Source organism: Macadamia integrifolia, chromosome 1, assembly GCF_013358625.1.
Source record: "Macadamia integrifolia cultivar HAES 741 chromosome 1, SCU_Mint_v3, whole genome shotgun sequence".
NCBI classification, from domain to species: Eukaryota; Viridiplantae; Streptophyta; class Magnoliopsida; order Proteales; family Proteaceae; genus Macadamia; species Macadamia integrifolia.
Genome location: NC_056557.1, coordinates 20094653 through 20110944, shown reverse-complemented (window position 1 = coordinate 20110944; position 16292 = coordinate 20094653). Strand labels below are relative to the sequence as shown.

Genomic DNA, 16292 nt, shown 5'->3' with positions numbered 1-16292 from the left:
ATGAAGATCAACCTTGGAATCAAAAGGTTTCAAGATAAGTAGAACGAAGGTGAAGTATATGATGTTAATTTTAGTTACTATGATGGATAACGAATATTAAGATTATGGTGAAAATTAAGGGGAGAGAGATACAACAAAGTGATTATTTTAGATATCTGGGGTCAACCATAAATAAAGAAGGTGATACAGAGGATAATGTTTCCTAGAGAATTAAAGAGGGAAGGATGAAGTGGATATAGTGCGTTTAGAGTGCGTTTTGAGCTACGTATTCCTTACCCATCCGTGGGTTGCTCAGATGGTTAGGGAGAATTGGGGATTGTGTGGATAGGCGCACGGTCCCAGGTTCGATTTTCCATATGTGCATTTGCGATTTAAGTGGAGATCGTGGCGGTGGGTTGCTGCGCTAGTCTCCCCGAGGATTAGTCGAGGTACGCGTAAGCTGGCCTGGACACCTTGGTTAACAAAAGAAAAAAAAAAGAAGCTATTCCTTTAATGATTCAAAGAAAATTCTATTGGACCGTTGTATGACTGACAATGATGTATGGAGCGGAATGTTGGGTACTTAAGAAGTGTTATATAGATAAGCTATGTGAAGCAGAGATGAGGATGTTGAGATGGATGTGCGGTAAACTAGGAAGGATAAAGAATGACCATATTAGAGAATTTGGGAGCTGCCCTGATTCATGATAAGCTCCAAGAAAGTTGCTTAAGGTGGCATGGCCATGATCAACGGAAGCCTTGGGATGCATAAATAAAGAGGAGTGATCTAACTCAGATTTAAGGAACTAAAAGTGCTAGGGGCTGGCCTAAAATGACCGTAGGAGTAGTGAGGAAAGACGTGTATAGTCTAGGTGTCCTGGATATAACGTTGAATAGAGTTGACTGGAGGGCCAAGATCCATGTAGCCGACCCTATTTAGGCAGGATTTTTCTGAATTTGTTGTTGTGTCCCTTTCCTTTTACTATTACTATTCTAATTTTGTCTTTACAGGGATCCATGTAGCCGACCCCATTTAGTTGGGATAGGTTGTTGTTGTCGTTCTATAGTTTTCTAAACAAAGCAGTATGAATTTGCCAAAGATTCTTGACATTTCACATGCAATTTTAACCTTAATAATGAAGTGCCCTTTCTTAGCACAGGCTCATTACTAGTTCCTTTAGTTGTAATATTACCAAAGAGGCTGCAATGGATTGGTTCAGCTCATAGTTTTACATGATGCCACATATAGAGGACAGACCAAACACAGGTCAAAATCCATCAACTATCATTCCCCAACACTCCTAGTTAAAACTATGGCAAAAAATCAAACCGTTGTTTTGTCATTTTATTAGGATATGTCTGTGGTGGTTCAAATACTAATGCTTGTTGTATAGACCATGAAACAAAGAAAAAAGATGCCTACAAGGGAAACTCATTTGTCGTATTTTGGTAAAAAATGAATTGAGAAATTTACTTAATCATCCAGTGTATTTCCCAAAACAATCATGATAGCAATCTTATTTAGTGTCGCAAGTTTTTAAAGATAGAGAGTAACACTAGCATCCATCGCCCCAAATAAAAGTCAGTTAAGGTTGAGAAGGCTAAACATGCAATAAAGATATGAACTTCAACACCTAACTTAGGGTTTCCTAATGCAGCAGCATCCTATGGCCCAATCGAGTAGTTTGGATTTGCTCTACAGACTACAGAGTATTGTGTTTGTTTTGGCGATCAGAGATATGGCAATAAGAGGAAATTAGGTTACTTCCATCATTGTTCTTTGAGGAAACTTTTGATGGTCAAAACTTCTCTAACTTGTGTGATACTGGTGTCTTTATCGTTAAAGCTCATTGAGTTGCCTATCCAATGGAGGCAACATCATGTGATTCCAGTTCATATTGGGAAAGTCATGATCATTTTACTGCGGATGTTGATCCGAGACAGTGGTGTCTTTATCGTTAAAGCTCATTGAGTTGCCTATCCAATGGAGGCAACATCATGTGATTCCAGTTCATATTGGGAAAGTCATGATCATTTTACTGCGGATGTTGATCCGAGACAGTGGTGTCTTTATCGTTAAAGCTCATTGAGTTGCCTATCCAATGGAGGCAAGATCATGTGATTCCAGTTCATATAGAGAAAGTCATGATCATTTTATTGAGGATGTTGATCCGAGACAGGTTTCTACTTTATGAAAGTCTAATTAGATTAGCAATTCTATTTTAAGCTATTCCTTTAATTAGCAGCTTAATTTAATTAAGACTGGATTAAACACTAATAGGAGATTTTATTTTGTAATTGGATTCACATTAAGGAGTCTTTCTTATTAAATAAAGTTCCCTAGTTGTTTCAAGATTCCATTTAGAGTCAACCATGGTTTAAGAACTTGGCGAGATCTCGCCATTATCTCAATATCTAGAATATGCAAAAAGTGCAACATCTTGGTTGAGATCTTGGACTTGACTCGTCTCGAGACCAAATCACATGGTATACATAATTTTGACCCTCAACTCAACCTAACTCGACATATCTCGCCCATCTCGCCATGCTGTGAAAAAAAAAGAAGTGAACTTTTGGTGGATTTCTTGCCAAATTTCTCCTCTACAGTGTAGATTAACAACTTCAACACTTGGACACTGGAGCTTATCACTTCATCATCAACCTTTGGAGATCCTTTTCTTCTCAAGAGCACTTTTAGGTAAAAACAACTTTTCAAAACCCTTTTTCATAGAAAAATGGTCCAAATAGTTGTTTGTTTTATTGTGAATAGCCTAGGGTCAAGGACGAAGGCTACTTACATAGGTACGAAGTCAAAATACCATTTTGGGTTTGATTTTAAAATTTTTTTTTGTTTCCACTGTGTTTAGAAGGCCTAAAATAGGGTACATGACAAGTTTTAGGGGCTACAAAGACCATATGACCATCGAGACAAACCACCAAGTCGACTAGGAAAAAATACATGATCTCGCCAGATCTCTCTTTTTTGGTTTAGCGAGATTAGGGGCGAGGTCGAGATCTTAAACTTTAGTCAAAATCAACTTCTTGTTGGAATGGGTAGTTTATATATAGCATTGTAAACTTGTGGGTTGACCATTGAGTTAACAAAATTGAGCATGGAATGTATGTATTAGTATGGACTATGAATCGTAGGAAGTTTTCTCTTCCAAATCGATGTATTCCCATGCCCAGGATAGCAGCCTGGTTGACATGGTATTCTTATTGCTGGTTTGATTTTCTAACTTCTTGTCTATTTCTTCTACTATTTTCTTACATTAGTTCTGTAGTTCTCCTTTTTTTTATCCATTAATTGCATTTTGTTTAAGCTCTATTTTGGGATTTTCTATTTCAAATTCTCTTGGACCATTAACGACAGGCTTAATTTCAGTCCTTTGAACCTTGCCTGCATCATGTTCATAAGTCAAGCGATTTCTCCCACAAAATATAATTGTGTAAACAACAGATTTGAAAATCTACTGGCATTGAATAACTTGACACCAAAACCACACATGTTACCAGTTTGGTACGACCATAAAATCAGAATGCTGGTGAAACCACACTAACCCAAGCACTAGTCCGTTAATATTTTTTAACATTATAACACTGATTAAATGCAGTTTTTTTTTTTTAATAAAATTTCCACAATCCTTATTGCCAGGTTCTATAAGAACGTTCACCTCACCTGTGACCTGCCCCATTCTCTTACTCGGCATTTTTCCCTTCACTACAACAACAACAACAACAACAACAACTTTGCCTTTTCCCAGCTAAATGAGGTCGGTTACATGAATCTGCGTAAAGGACACACACACACACACACAAAAAAAAAAAAAAGGAAAAAAAACGAGAGAAGAAAGAAAGCAACAATCTACTTTTACTATTCCCCCCCCCCCCCTCTCTTAAGAAAAATTGTCGATAATAAAATAATCTTCTTACTATTTTCATACTTGAACCAGATAATTATCACAAGACAAAAATCTCAACTTCAAAGAAGACTTCCATACTTGAACATGATAACAATCGTAAGACTAAGATCTCAACTCCAAAGAACAAAAAAGGTAAAAATCCAGAATAACCTCTATAAACTTGCCACCCCATATTCATGAAAACAAACCCAACTGCCAAAACCCAAGAACCATTGATAAGGTACTAGAACATATGCTAAATAAAGAACAAAACCCGAAAAACATTTTGTAAGGTGTATCTAGGTTTATCCTAATCTGATAATATGTGCTCTGCAATTTTAAAAATTACAAATATCTAAACAATGGGAAAAAGACAAAATTAGTTTAGTACACATCCATATTGTGCCCATCTGTTTATGGGCTTTTGGGGGCATCAAATTAAATTCTAGCAAGTAATTGCTGGTTAGAAAAGCCTAAGATTTTTTCACTTGTTTTGATGGAAACACTAATGCCAAGAAATTCAGAACCTGGGGGGCCAGAAGTATTTACGCTCTCTTACCTGATAAGCATTAAGTCCTGGAACCAGAGGTTGTCCAGCTTGATTCCGGTTGAACGCACCACCCATTGGATACATTTGCGCCCCACCAGCATTGGGTGGGCCTTGAATATTTGTCATCCCATTTGCAAAACCACCAATTGGAGGGGGTATACCATTGGAAGGAACGGGACCAGAATGCATTGGATTCAAACCCATAATGTGACCTTGTGGTAATGGAGGGGCCATCTGATTAGCTGAACCCTGCATCCCCTAAGCCAACCACAGAAAATGTAGATGAGTAACCATTCATTCTCTCCCCTCAAAACTTAAAACTGCCGGTAAAAGGTATAAAGAAGTACCATTGGACCAGCCATTGACAGTGGAAGTGATGTACCCATTGACGAGGGTAACGGCATAGATCCAGGCATTGAAGATGGCATAGTAGAACCCATGCCATGGGGTGGCTGACCTGAGGGAGGACGAGATAAATGAGGATGGGGAAGCAGAGGTAAATGAAGTGGAGGCTGCAGCTGTGATAAATTTAGGGGTGGTGGTGGCAACGAGCCCATTTGCTGTGGGAGTGCTTGGTGTTGCAGTTGTGGTGGAATCTGTTGAGGAATTTGTTGATATGCTTGTTGACTGGAGGCTAAAAGGGATGGATGAGGACCTGGTGGGAGAGGAGGAGCCCCAGCAGGCAAAGAACCTGGAAGAGGCTGCTTCTGCTCTCCTTGATCAGTTGTGTCAAGAGATGGGATGGATAGTGGCATTGCAATCCCGACACCAGGAATAGTTCCTTCATTTCGAGGCAATCCAGCAGCAAATGGTCCTGGAGTACTTGGGCCATCAGGTACTGCGAAATTACCAACTGCTCGTCCAGCAAAAGCAGGATTTTGATCACCATAACCTGGGAATGATATTAAAAAAGAACGATAAATATAAACCTAGTTTCCTGCTTCAGTCCTCCAAGAAAGAGGACTAGAAAATGAAAATTTTAGCAAAAACTTAGCCGGGGGCATCTATATAATGCCTAGGGAGGAGCAACCTTGGCCATATCCCATGTTATATTTATCACGGGGAGGATCTCCTGGTCTATTTCTGCACCAAAACCTTGTTGTGTGATCATTGCTACCACTGCACAAAAATTAATTAAAGTAACATTACAGGCAGAAGACCAAAGCTCAGCAATAAATAAATAAATACAACTTCTGTGCAAGATTATAAAATAGGGGAATGATTTGGGCACACACCAATCGTCTCCAAAAGGGAAGGCTAAGACCATGGAATATTGAAAATGCTATCCAAGGACTTTTCCCTAATGCCACGTCAATATAAGGAATGGAGTTACATTAACTAAGAAAATAAAAGGGGTGGGTGGGGGGAGGGGAGCTGGTTGGACCCATGGCTTTTCTTTTGCTTCCTCCGGATAAAACGATAAAATAGCCTTTTCCACATAACCTGCAACTCCCTTTCGCTCTCCAGCAAGCCTTGCCCATTTAAGGAATATGAAGGGTATGCAGTAGGCTCAGTCTCCGTCACCTTGACCAATCACAGATCAGTCCGACTAACGGTCGCTTTGATCCGTTACAAATCAGCTCGAAAGTACCCCTTTCTATTATGATAGGGGAGGGGCGGCTGGTAGGGCTTTGGTCGTAGTCAGTTCAAACACATAAACCCGCAGCCATGTTGATCAAAATGACTAAGTTTCATGACTTGACCAGTCACTCACTCTCGTATTCTAAGATCATCTCACCCTGTGGTCAACATTCCATTCCCCTTAGTCGTAGGTGCTCTAACTATTTTAATTTCAATGGGCCGGGTCCCGGCCAGGCATTCTCCTCTGACCACAAAATACAGGTATCATTGTATTATATGCTCTGTATGCACTATATCCAATGCTCTTCCAACTGACAGCAACGAAGCTATGCTCCTGCCCGCAAAGTCCTGAGTTTCAGCACCCCAAGTTCAATCAAATACTTATCCCCCTCCAATATCTCCCAAACTCTAAGAAATCAACCCCCACCCCCCCTGCAACTGTATCTTTTCTATTTAAGCCCTGTTTGTTTGGTTGTAAATTTTCCCTGCATATGGCATTTTACACGATTTTTTTTTTTTTTACTCCATGTATACTTTACTTATTCTCAATGTCATTTCTTTTGCATTTTACATAATAACAAACAGTGCAAAAATCTTGTTCTACAGGAAAACTTTCCTTTTCTGCCGTTCTACTTGAATCAAATGGAGCTCTAATTCAAGACTAATTGATGGTTTAATGATTCCCATAATGATCCACAAAGATCCAAACTTATTCTGAGAAACATCCTTCATCAAGTTGGATGACTACAAAATGACAATTCATTTTGGATTAAAAGAATTAAGGGCAAAATAGTAGGACCAGGGAACACACTATTGCACTGAATAAAACAGAAAAGCAGTGTCACCCAATCAAAGTGGTGACATATTCAGTACATGATGTGAAAGAATGTGAAAGAGGCTATTTACATCGGCCAGAAGCAGGCATGATAGTACTGACTATTGGTTTGAAAGGCAAGTGATACTTAACTTTTTGTAACTTAAGAAATTAGTTCACTTATAAAAGAGAGAAGGTTTTACAGGTGGCCTGTCCATAGGGTATCTATCGAGGCCCAGCAAGTTGTCATGTGGTTGTGGAGGAGTAGACCAAAGGGGCTTCCGATCACATGTCAAGTTTCAGCCCAAAAGGAGTTGATCAAGTGGAGAACAATAAAAGATCCAGGACTATCAAAAGACTGCATGCTGCATGCCAATGCTGGAATTGGTGAGAGATTGCATGCCAAAACATTGAAGTGTATGATTGGAAGTATGAAATTCAGCACATAACCGATTCAGATATTCCCTACATATGCAACTGTAGGAATTGCCAGTCTCCTAATGCAACAGTCAGTGAAGATGGCCAAGGTGCAGTCTAAGGCCTCGATTGAGACATACATGTAAAGTGCACAACATAAAAACTTGGGTGTCAGACAATAATTGAAACAGAGGTTTCAGCCAGACCATTTTCTTATCATTTGTCTAACCTAGATAAAAATAAATAAATAATACTTGTTTAAACTAACAGTTCACTGACTACTAGCAATTTAGGATTACTTCACATCAAGAGTCAGATCTCTATTCATCATTGAGTTGTCTTAAAACGACCACCATGAAAAGAAGCTCTGCTCTTACTCATTGTCAGCCATTTATTGGCCATGGGAATCAGATTCAACAATTTCATCACTGAAGTGACTTGATGATTGAATATCATTTGGTCTTCAAAATGTATATGAATTCTAAGTATTTTCTGTTTTTAAAGAAGAAAACTCTCCCACATGTTCTGGACAGAGTGTTTTCCAGTCGAACACTTAACAAATCAGAGAACTATCGATCTAGACAATCTATGAGAAAATCATTGTACAAGAAAATTAAGTACATTCATTGATAAGCATATAAAGATTAACAAGCAAGCACGGAAGGAGCCAGCATCCTTCTTGTTATGCATATGTGTTGATTACATTCATGGAGGGCTAAGGTGAGACATTCATTATAAGCAAATTCATTAAAAAAGGGCGTACCTAGTGCATGAGGCTCCTACCACTGCTGAGCAAGGTTCGAAATCTCGTTTCGTTTCGGAGTTTCGGTGGGTTCAGAAACTGAAGTTTCGTTTCGTTTCGGCAAAATTTTGGCCAAAATGGTGTATTTTTTTGTTTGTTTCGGTTGACTGTTTCGGTGATCAAACGGCCACATTTTGACCTAAAACTTGGTGGGTAACTTATTTTAAGGTTAATAAACATGCTTAGAACATAAAGATGCAAAAATATTAGGACAAGACATTGTTTTAGAGTTGCACCTTTGTTTGGCAGCAACAGTTGAACTGTTTTGAAAATTTTACCTAGTTTAGGAAAAAAAAAAACTTAACCTTTCCTAAGCTTTGAATGTGTAGATCTTGTAAGAGTCCAATGGAAGTCAATGTGTGATGATGTGGCTAATTAAGAGCCTTGTTGGAGACTTGGAGTATTTTTCCTTCAAAATATGCAAATGAAACCGAAACCACCGAGATAGGCGAGATAGAGTCAAAATTTCGACTAAAATACCGAAATTTCGACTGAGATATGGTATTTATAACACATAGAATGTACCGAGACAGGCGAGATACCGAAACGATACCGATATTTCGGCCGAAATACAGAAATTTTGTACAAATGTTATTTCGGGCCTTATTTTGTTTCGGCAAAAAAAAAAAAACACCGAAATTTTGGCAAGATTTCAAACCATGCTGCTGGGTCTGGGGAGGGTCATAATGTACACATCCTTACCCCCACTTGGCTATTTCCCAACTCGAACCCATGACCAATAGGTCACAATGGAGCAACCTTACCACTGCATTGAGGTTTGCCTTCTAAAATAAGCAGATTCATAGATAGACATATACAGATTAACAAGCAAGCATCGACAGTCGCCATGGTCCTTATTATGCATATGTGTTAATTATATTCATGGTGGGTTAAGGTGAGAAAATCCCCCCCAATCCTGATCCATTTGTTTATTTTTTTGGTAAATTCACCTTAACTTTATACACATGTATATGTGTATCTGATTTAATTTTTAATTCAAGAATATATACGTTTTGGTGGGTGAAGCAAAATGAAGGTGGAGGGATTGTATTCCTAATTCAATGTCTTGGATAGCTCATTAGACAGGAGAACTTTGATCTTCAAAAATTTTGTGATTTACAAAATAACCTAACATGGGGGTCCCATTTTTATTTTTTGGCGCAGCATATTCAAAAACACTTCACCTTGGATAGATGGTGTCATGGGGTCATCATGACTTGAAGTATTGACGGACAGCCACTCTCTTCCTTTTCCTTAATATCCCACCCCAGTCATCTATTAAACTTGGTATGGAGCTTGATTCGAAGGGTAAGTAATTAGCACTACAGCCTTTTTTTTTCTTTCTAATAAATAATAATTAGGAATTTAGGATTGATATTATTTATTAGTTAATCCATTACAATCATTGCCCTTGATGGGTTGGCACCCTCAAACGGAGATCCTGGCTTGACCATTGCAAGCAAGTGTTTGCTATAATTGAATACTATTACATTAAAATTTTGAAAATTAAACATGTCAATATCTCAAGACTATACCATGAAAAAGTTAAAAGGACACCATATAATATCAGAAAAAGCACCCAAAGGATCAAAGGTACCTGCAAAGGATATAGCCTATGGGATGCCAAGCAAGGTCCCAGACACTATTTTCGTGTGCACCATTTATTTCAACCTGGGGAGTTTCATGCCTGTGCAACAGAAAGTGTTTTAGAACTCACAAGATCCAAGCACAAATCCAATTGCCAATCAGAGTATGTCCTAGAATGGAAATATTAAAACAGAATTGATGTGACAGATATCCGAAGTAATGATACACATTGAAGATTGATCCAGATAACCAGGTTAAATCTGGTAGTAAAATATGTGGCAAACACCTTCTCAGAGTGATAATAGATTTTAAGTGCTTTATGCTTTGGGCCAATTAATGAGAATGGAGATTATAAGAGGTAGTATGCGGAAAATGCACATTACCACTGAAACACAAACAGTGAATAACTATTAAAGGAAGTGTGGAAGAGAGTGCTGTGGGAAAGACAGACCAGGAAGCCTGTATGGACAACGTAGGATTCATTCCCCACAAGCAGAAATGATGGCAGCCCAGAATGGATCCACCTCTTACAATCTCACCATTCCCTATTTTGTCAGGTTGCAGCCCAGTAGACACTATGTCATGCCAGAGAGAGAGCTGCACTATCAGGTTGGCAGCTGGTGGTTGACTATGGAGTAGGGGGCAGGGAATGAACAACAAAAATGATTAGCCCAGGTGTTGGGACATCTGGATTGTCATTTAATCCCACCGCATAGCAGACAACCCTGCATTGCAGACCTCAATGCCCACAGTTGCAGATAGCAAAGCATCTTGTCAAAGGAAAAACTATGTTAGCTATAAATATCAGTACTCCCAGCAAAAGATATCGAGATTACCCTACAAGCCAATGAAAGATGGATCCATCATAACTCCCACTCACAAAATATTCTTCATGAAACGGATGCCAAGCCAAAGCTAGCAAAACAGAGAAAGGGAAAACAGATGAAATAATCAGGTAGACATCTCAAGACCACATGGAAATTACTAGCAAGATATATGACAGTGCTACTATTTTTTTCCAATACTGATGTCAAGAGAATTTTCCTGAGAAATTGTAGAATTTATGACAGCAACCAGATTCAAAGTCAAAAGGAAAAGAAAAAAAAAAATTCTATTTTATTTCATATTGTAAACTTGAAAGGTTAATTACGAAAAGAGTCAAAGGGTGTTTCTGGTCACAGCAACAAAGAGATATCAGGCCCTAGATGAGATAATCTTTCTATAAATTTATATGCCATCCATGGTTTTGAAGTTTCAGCCGTTATAACAAAACCATTATAATTCAAATTTATTGCGTCTGAATGTCAGCTACATGTAAAAAAAATTCGCCAAAATATCTGCAGTGTTTTTCCTTTATATTTCCCTCACCTGTTTCTGTAAGGCACCCAAGACAAGCACCTTTCATTAAATCCAAGGCGATATTTCCTGATATACTTCAATTCAAGTGCAAGCCCCCCACTTTGACTATCAGCAAAGTACCAAAGTGGTTGCGGGAACGGAACAGGATGCTTTGATTACCGGAGAACGCTTCCAAAGGCGACCCTCTCGAGTATATATCTGTTTCCATCATTGAAGTAGTCTTTTGTCGCCCTACCCCCCCTATAAGTAATTTGAAGTCACTCATCCCTACTGAAGTATCAAAGGGGAGCACACTTATAGGTTAAGCGCACCTTACTAAAATAGGGGCTTTAGCAATAGTGGGACCCTTGATTCTTGGCTTCACCGTATCGTGCTGGGAATGAATGGGAAGACTGGAGTAGTATTTTCATTAGCCAGAAGGAATTAGTCTCCACTAGCATCATTCAAAGAACGAACAAGAAAAGGGTTACTGTTTAGGTAGGATAGATGGATGTGGTCCAATGGCTAAAGCTCTGCCAGCTTCGTGTAGAGTGGCAGTCTCCGAGTTGTTTTTGGGTGGGATGGTAGAGTTTTTCTTCACCACTAGTGGCAACGAAGTCCTTGGTAATTAGAAAGGGGGATAAATTTACATTTAATATAGGGTTCAAAGGTAAAAATATAGAACATAAGGGGGTAAAATCAAAGTGAGATTGCAGAAACATGTAAGGGAAATTTTGAGAATTTATTAGTTCTTACATTTGGAGGGCAAGATCATGAAGACCCTCAAGCTTTGGTTTAAAATCTTGGCCAATAAGGTGAATAGTTTGCCTTGGACCTAAAGGAGTGCCTTGTTGCCAAGGCAACGGTTTGACAATCATGAGGTCAATGCCTATACAAGGCACAGAAGTTGGTATCTCGTGACTCTTCTACAACAACAATAATAATAATAATACAGTAACACTGAGGAAAAAAGGGTTTTATGATTTAATGAAAAGGAAAATCTAACAATATGATTCCATAAGCTATAGATCATACACCAACTAGCTAGGTCCTAGTGTCCTTTCATTCATAAAATCGTGTTTTAAATTATTCTTACTTGAACTCACACATAGATTTATAAAATAAAATAAAAGCAGATCAAATAGAAAATCCACCCAATGGTCATACATTCCAATTCCAGAATATATTGGACAGAATTTTGTTTCTAATAAAATAAGCATCTCCATCTGAGTTCGGTTGAAATTCCAAAATTTTGGAATTTTTTTCCTGAAAACACAAAACCAAAACTCAAAGATTCTGAACCAAATAAAAGCTTGCTACTGACTGCAGCTGTTACTGAGGCTCCATCCACCCTTGGACAAAATATAAGCAGATTCCTTCCAGGGTGACCTCTTTTTTTTTGGGTGGAACTGGGTGACCTTGAATATTAACAATGGCCTGGCTAAAGATATGATTCTTCCGAAAGCCCCTAAACAGCCAAATACATATCAAGAGTATCTGGATGAAGACGGGAGAGGCTCCGCCGTTGAAGGGAAATTTTTGACCAAATAAGAGTCAACATAATGATACAGGTGGTCAGATTTTATAATCATGGCTAGTTTATAGCTTTCCAATCAGATGAAAGAATTTTTTTTTCATGAACAAAATGTCATCAAGTGCCAGTTGTAAGTTTCCAGAGGGCTTCAACTTATTGAATCAGGTCATTGAGATACTATTCACCCATCTACTTTTTGGGAAAGGAAAATACTATTGAATTACGGAAAGGGAAAAAATCTGAGAAGTACAATCAGCAAACGAGAGATCTCAGATTTACCATCTATATTGATGATTTCGACACAAAATCCTCTCCGCATTTCCCTTATAGACTGTTAACTTCATGTCCACAAACTCCACCACAACCAAGGAGCAAAAGATAATAGCAGGGAAATAGAGCACTGACCTTCATACCACCAAAGTTGGTGTCAATTTTTTTTTAATTTTTTTTGGGAGAAATGGAAAGGATATGTACTGCTGTTTCGTTTCTTCAAGCATAATTAGAGAATAGAGGGGACAAAGATAGTTTTTTTAATAAATACAGTTCCCCGTTTCAGAACTTCAGCAGTTAAGGAGTTGACATTGGAAAAGTAACTAGGAGGGAACAGACATCCATTTTGGATGTCAGATAGAGAATATATCATAATAAGCATTCATATAATATGTTGCACACAATTAGTCAGGCTCTCCACTCGCCAAAATAATTTCATGATAAGCTAACAAATATATAAGCAATATTTTGGCCCAGAAAAGTATCCACTCCCTCAACCTCTAGTTACAATCCCCAGGTTAAATCCCTCAATGCCCCCCCCCCAAAAAAAAAGGAAGCAGGAAAGACCCAACAACAAAATCACAAATGATGATGAGGATTTTAGGAAACTAAAGCACACTAACCAGTCACATCCTTGCGATGTCCACGGAAAGATTCAAGTTCCTTCATAGCTCTTATGTCATAGAGCTGAAAATTGACCATGAAAAGGTTAAGTTACCATCCATAAATATACAAAAAAAGAAGCATCTAAATGCTGAATAATGCATAAAAACCAGTTCTGCATCATTTCAAATTACTGCTTAAAAATAAATTGTATGTGAACAAAACTGACAAAGAAAATCCATTATAAAAAAACCAAAAGGAATTACATTAGCAGTTGGACCATGGCAAGAGTTAACAACAAAGATCTGAATCTTCTGGGAAAAATAACGGAGGAAATCATATATTGGAAAAGCATTATCCAGAAAGCCATTAAACAGCAGTTCGGAGTTCAAAGGGTGCCTTGGAATCACAAAACCTTACTCTGTATATCAGGGTGAACTAGTAGATTTGCAAGAATGAGTAGAAAATGAAGACTGCCTTGTTCTTATAAAAACTGAATAATGACTTCGAAGAAAGGCAAGTCACCCACCTTGATAATTTGATCCTTTGAAGCAGTTAGGACCCAGTTACCATTCTGATTCCATTTGACACAAAGAACAGTATTTTTGTGACCATGACTGCAAGAGAATGGCATGACTAAGCAAAAGAATCTACTTAATAAACTGCATGCCACCATTAAGAGATCCACTTACAACGAACAGAGTTCTCTCCCTGTTTTTGCATCCCAAAGTTTTACAAGGTTGTCCTTGGCACCTAACAATGCAAACACCAACCAAAAGAGAGTGCAACAGCTAGAACTTACAAGAGAATAGACATCAACTTAATAAATTATATGGATATGGCTATGTACCTGAAACTAGTAAAGATTTTGTTGGATGCCAATCAACACTCTTGACATCCCAACCATGGCCTGTTTGAGTTCAAAGCACAATTGAGAAATCTTAGGTTGCTTCACATTTTACCAAAACATGCATAAATTTTAAAAAAATTCAGTCCACAATGCAGGCTGAAAGGGATTATACACGGAAAAAAATAATAAAATTCCAGCATGTATTAGTATCCAATAAATACAAAGAAATTCCAGTCAAAGGAGATACAGGCACACTGATAGTGACTAGTTCACGGAGAAGGGACCATGTGGCACTTGGACATATCAAGTGGTTTTGTCAGTTGACAACAAAATATGAAAAGAAAGGTACCGGGGTAAGCAGGATGAATCACAAAATACCAACAATAAGCAAAGTCAACAACTAGCGTGCAACAACTAGGAGCAACACAATATAACCTTTTATGATGCAACAATGGGTAAGGACCACACATAATACAGAGAGCTTTATGTACCTTGGCAAACAAAACTAAGGCATCCAATCACCTACACTCCATTATGGACATCAATCCATTACACTTGGACATAACAAATATGATCCTGGAGAAAAAGAATTACTGGCTAACATGCATTTAGGCAGATTGGACAAATAAACTGCATACCAGAACACAAGAACAAGGTGCCTAAACAATAGGCTCAATACAGTGCCCTGTGAAAACTGTGTTTTCTATGTAAACAACTAAAACCACAACACTTCTAGAAGAAAAGAAGTTATGGGTCATGGGCATTGTAAAATATAAAGAACTGCAGGTCTAGCCAAAGAAGCTAATCGAATAACCGTTACTTAGGCTCGTTCAACCAAATGGGACAAGCTAACCAGTCAACATGTGATAGTGACTAGTTCACCGACTTGAGAGGACAACATTCTTTGAAATACACAGCAAAGAATTCAGCACACAATGCTTGGCAAACCTGACTGAACAAATAATGTAATCAAAATGACAATTTTTTTTTGCCTGAAGGGGGAGGTGGGGGTGGGCGAGGGCCGCTACCCACTATATGCCTATTCCTGTTGTCTTGGAGTTGGCTGCATTCTTGGAGTGTCATTCTGCTCAGTGCCATAGTTGTCAAGGTGTTTCCCAGGTGTCCAGGGCCTCCAGGGTCTGCTAGGAGCTAGGCAGGTGGTCACTTTACTGCATACAACAAAGGTGACCACCTTGGCAACCTGGCGTCGCAAAGGCATCTCCTTGGACTCTTTGGCCCACTTTGAGAGCTAGGAGGCCGATTTTTTGTGGTTTGTTTCTTCCCTTTTTATTAACCTTACAATGATTTAATTGTTTAATTCCATTCCTAACTTTTTGATTTGCTTGTGTACAAGAATAGCATACACATTAGTATGTGGAATCAGAGACTAAAGAAGAAGAAGACAAGAAAAAGGCGGAGAACAAACAGAAATTGGAAAAACCCTCAACTATTCCCTTCCGTAAGACAAAACCCTCAATTATTAATTCCGTTTATTTTTAGCTGTGGCAGAACTTAGAAGTTTGATATTGGACTAAATATTTTGTCTTGTGTAGGCAATTGTTGCATTGAAGGGTGCATATCTGGCAATAGTGTGGTCCATAGTTGTCATGGTGTCTAGGCATTGGAGGCCGGAAAAAAATCAAGGCGATGGCAACAAGGCATCAAGGTGTTCCCTAGGCGACCAAGGAGCCCTTCCAGCAAAAAGCGCCTGGACGCCCTTGACAAGTTTGGTCTGGACCAGGGTCCAAGAACTCAGACATCTCAGCCAAAATTTCGGCAGTTTCAGTGGACCCTGAGACGAGACCTGGTTTGGGGGAAATTTCGGAAAAAACACCTGGTTTCGGCCGAAATTTCAGCAAATTTTGGAAATTCTGGCCCAAATTTCTAGCAATAGTCAGAAAAAATACCTGGTTTCGGCCTGTCTGAAACCCAAGATTTAGTTCCTTGGTGTGGACTACATTCTGCCCTTTCAGGCTATCTACGGTACATTCTAAATTTCTGCCCTTTCAAACTGAAATTTTTTATCCTGCTTCATTTTTTATTTTATTTTATTTTATTTTTTTTT

General features: G+C 38.6%; 1 protein-coding gene across 3 annotated transcripts in view; it reads right to left on the bottom strand.

The window, feature by feature from the left end:
* The window catches only part of LOC122081301 (flowering time control protein FY), a 40749-nt gene that overhangs the window by 7905 nt on the left and 16552 nt on the right, over positions 1-16292 (bottom strand). For 2 of the 3 annotated variants that reach the window (XM_042648361.1, XM_042648369.1), the window contains exons 11-19: positions 14228-14287; positions 14070-14130; positions 13907-13994; positions 13398-13461; positions 10469-10547; positions 9643-9732; positions 5462-5550; positions 4779-5323; positions 4441-4689 (exon numbers count right to left, since the gene is read on the bottom strand). In XM_042648361.1, the coding sequence (XP_042504295.1) occupies positions 4441-4689; positions 4779-5323; positions 5462-5550; positions 9643-9732; positions 10469-10547; positions 13398-13461; positions 13907-13994; positions 14070-14130; positions 14228-14287 (1325 nt within the window). The remainder of the gene's footprint in view (positions 1-4440; positions 4690-4778; positions 5324-5461; positions 5551-9642; positions 9733-10468; positions 10548-13397; positions 13462-13906; positions 13995-14069; positions 14131-14227; positions 14288-16292) is intronic. The other variant, XM_042648378.1, reaches the window with a different exon arrangement.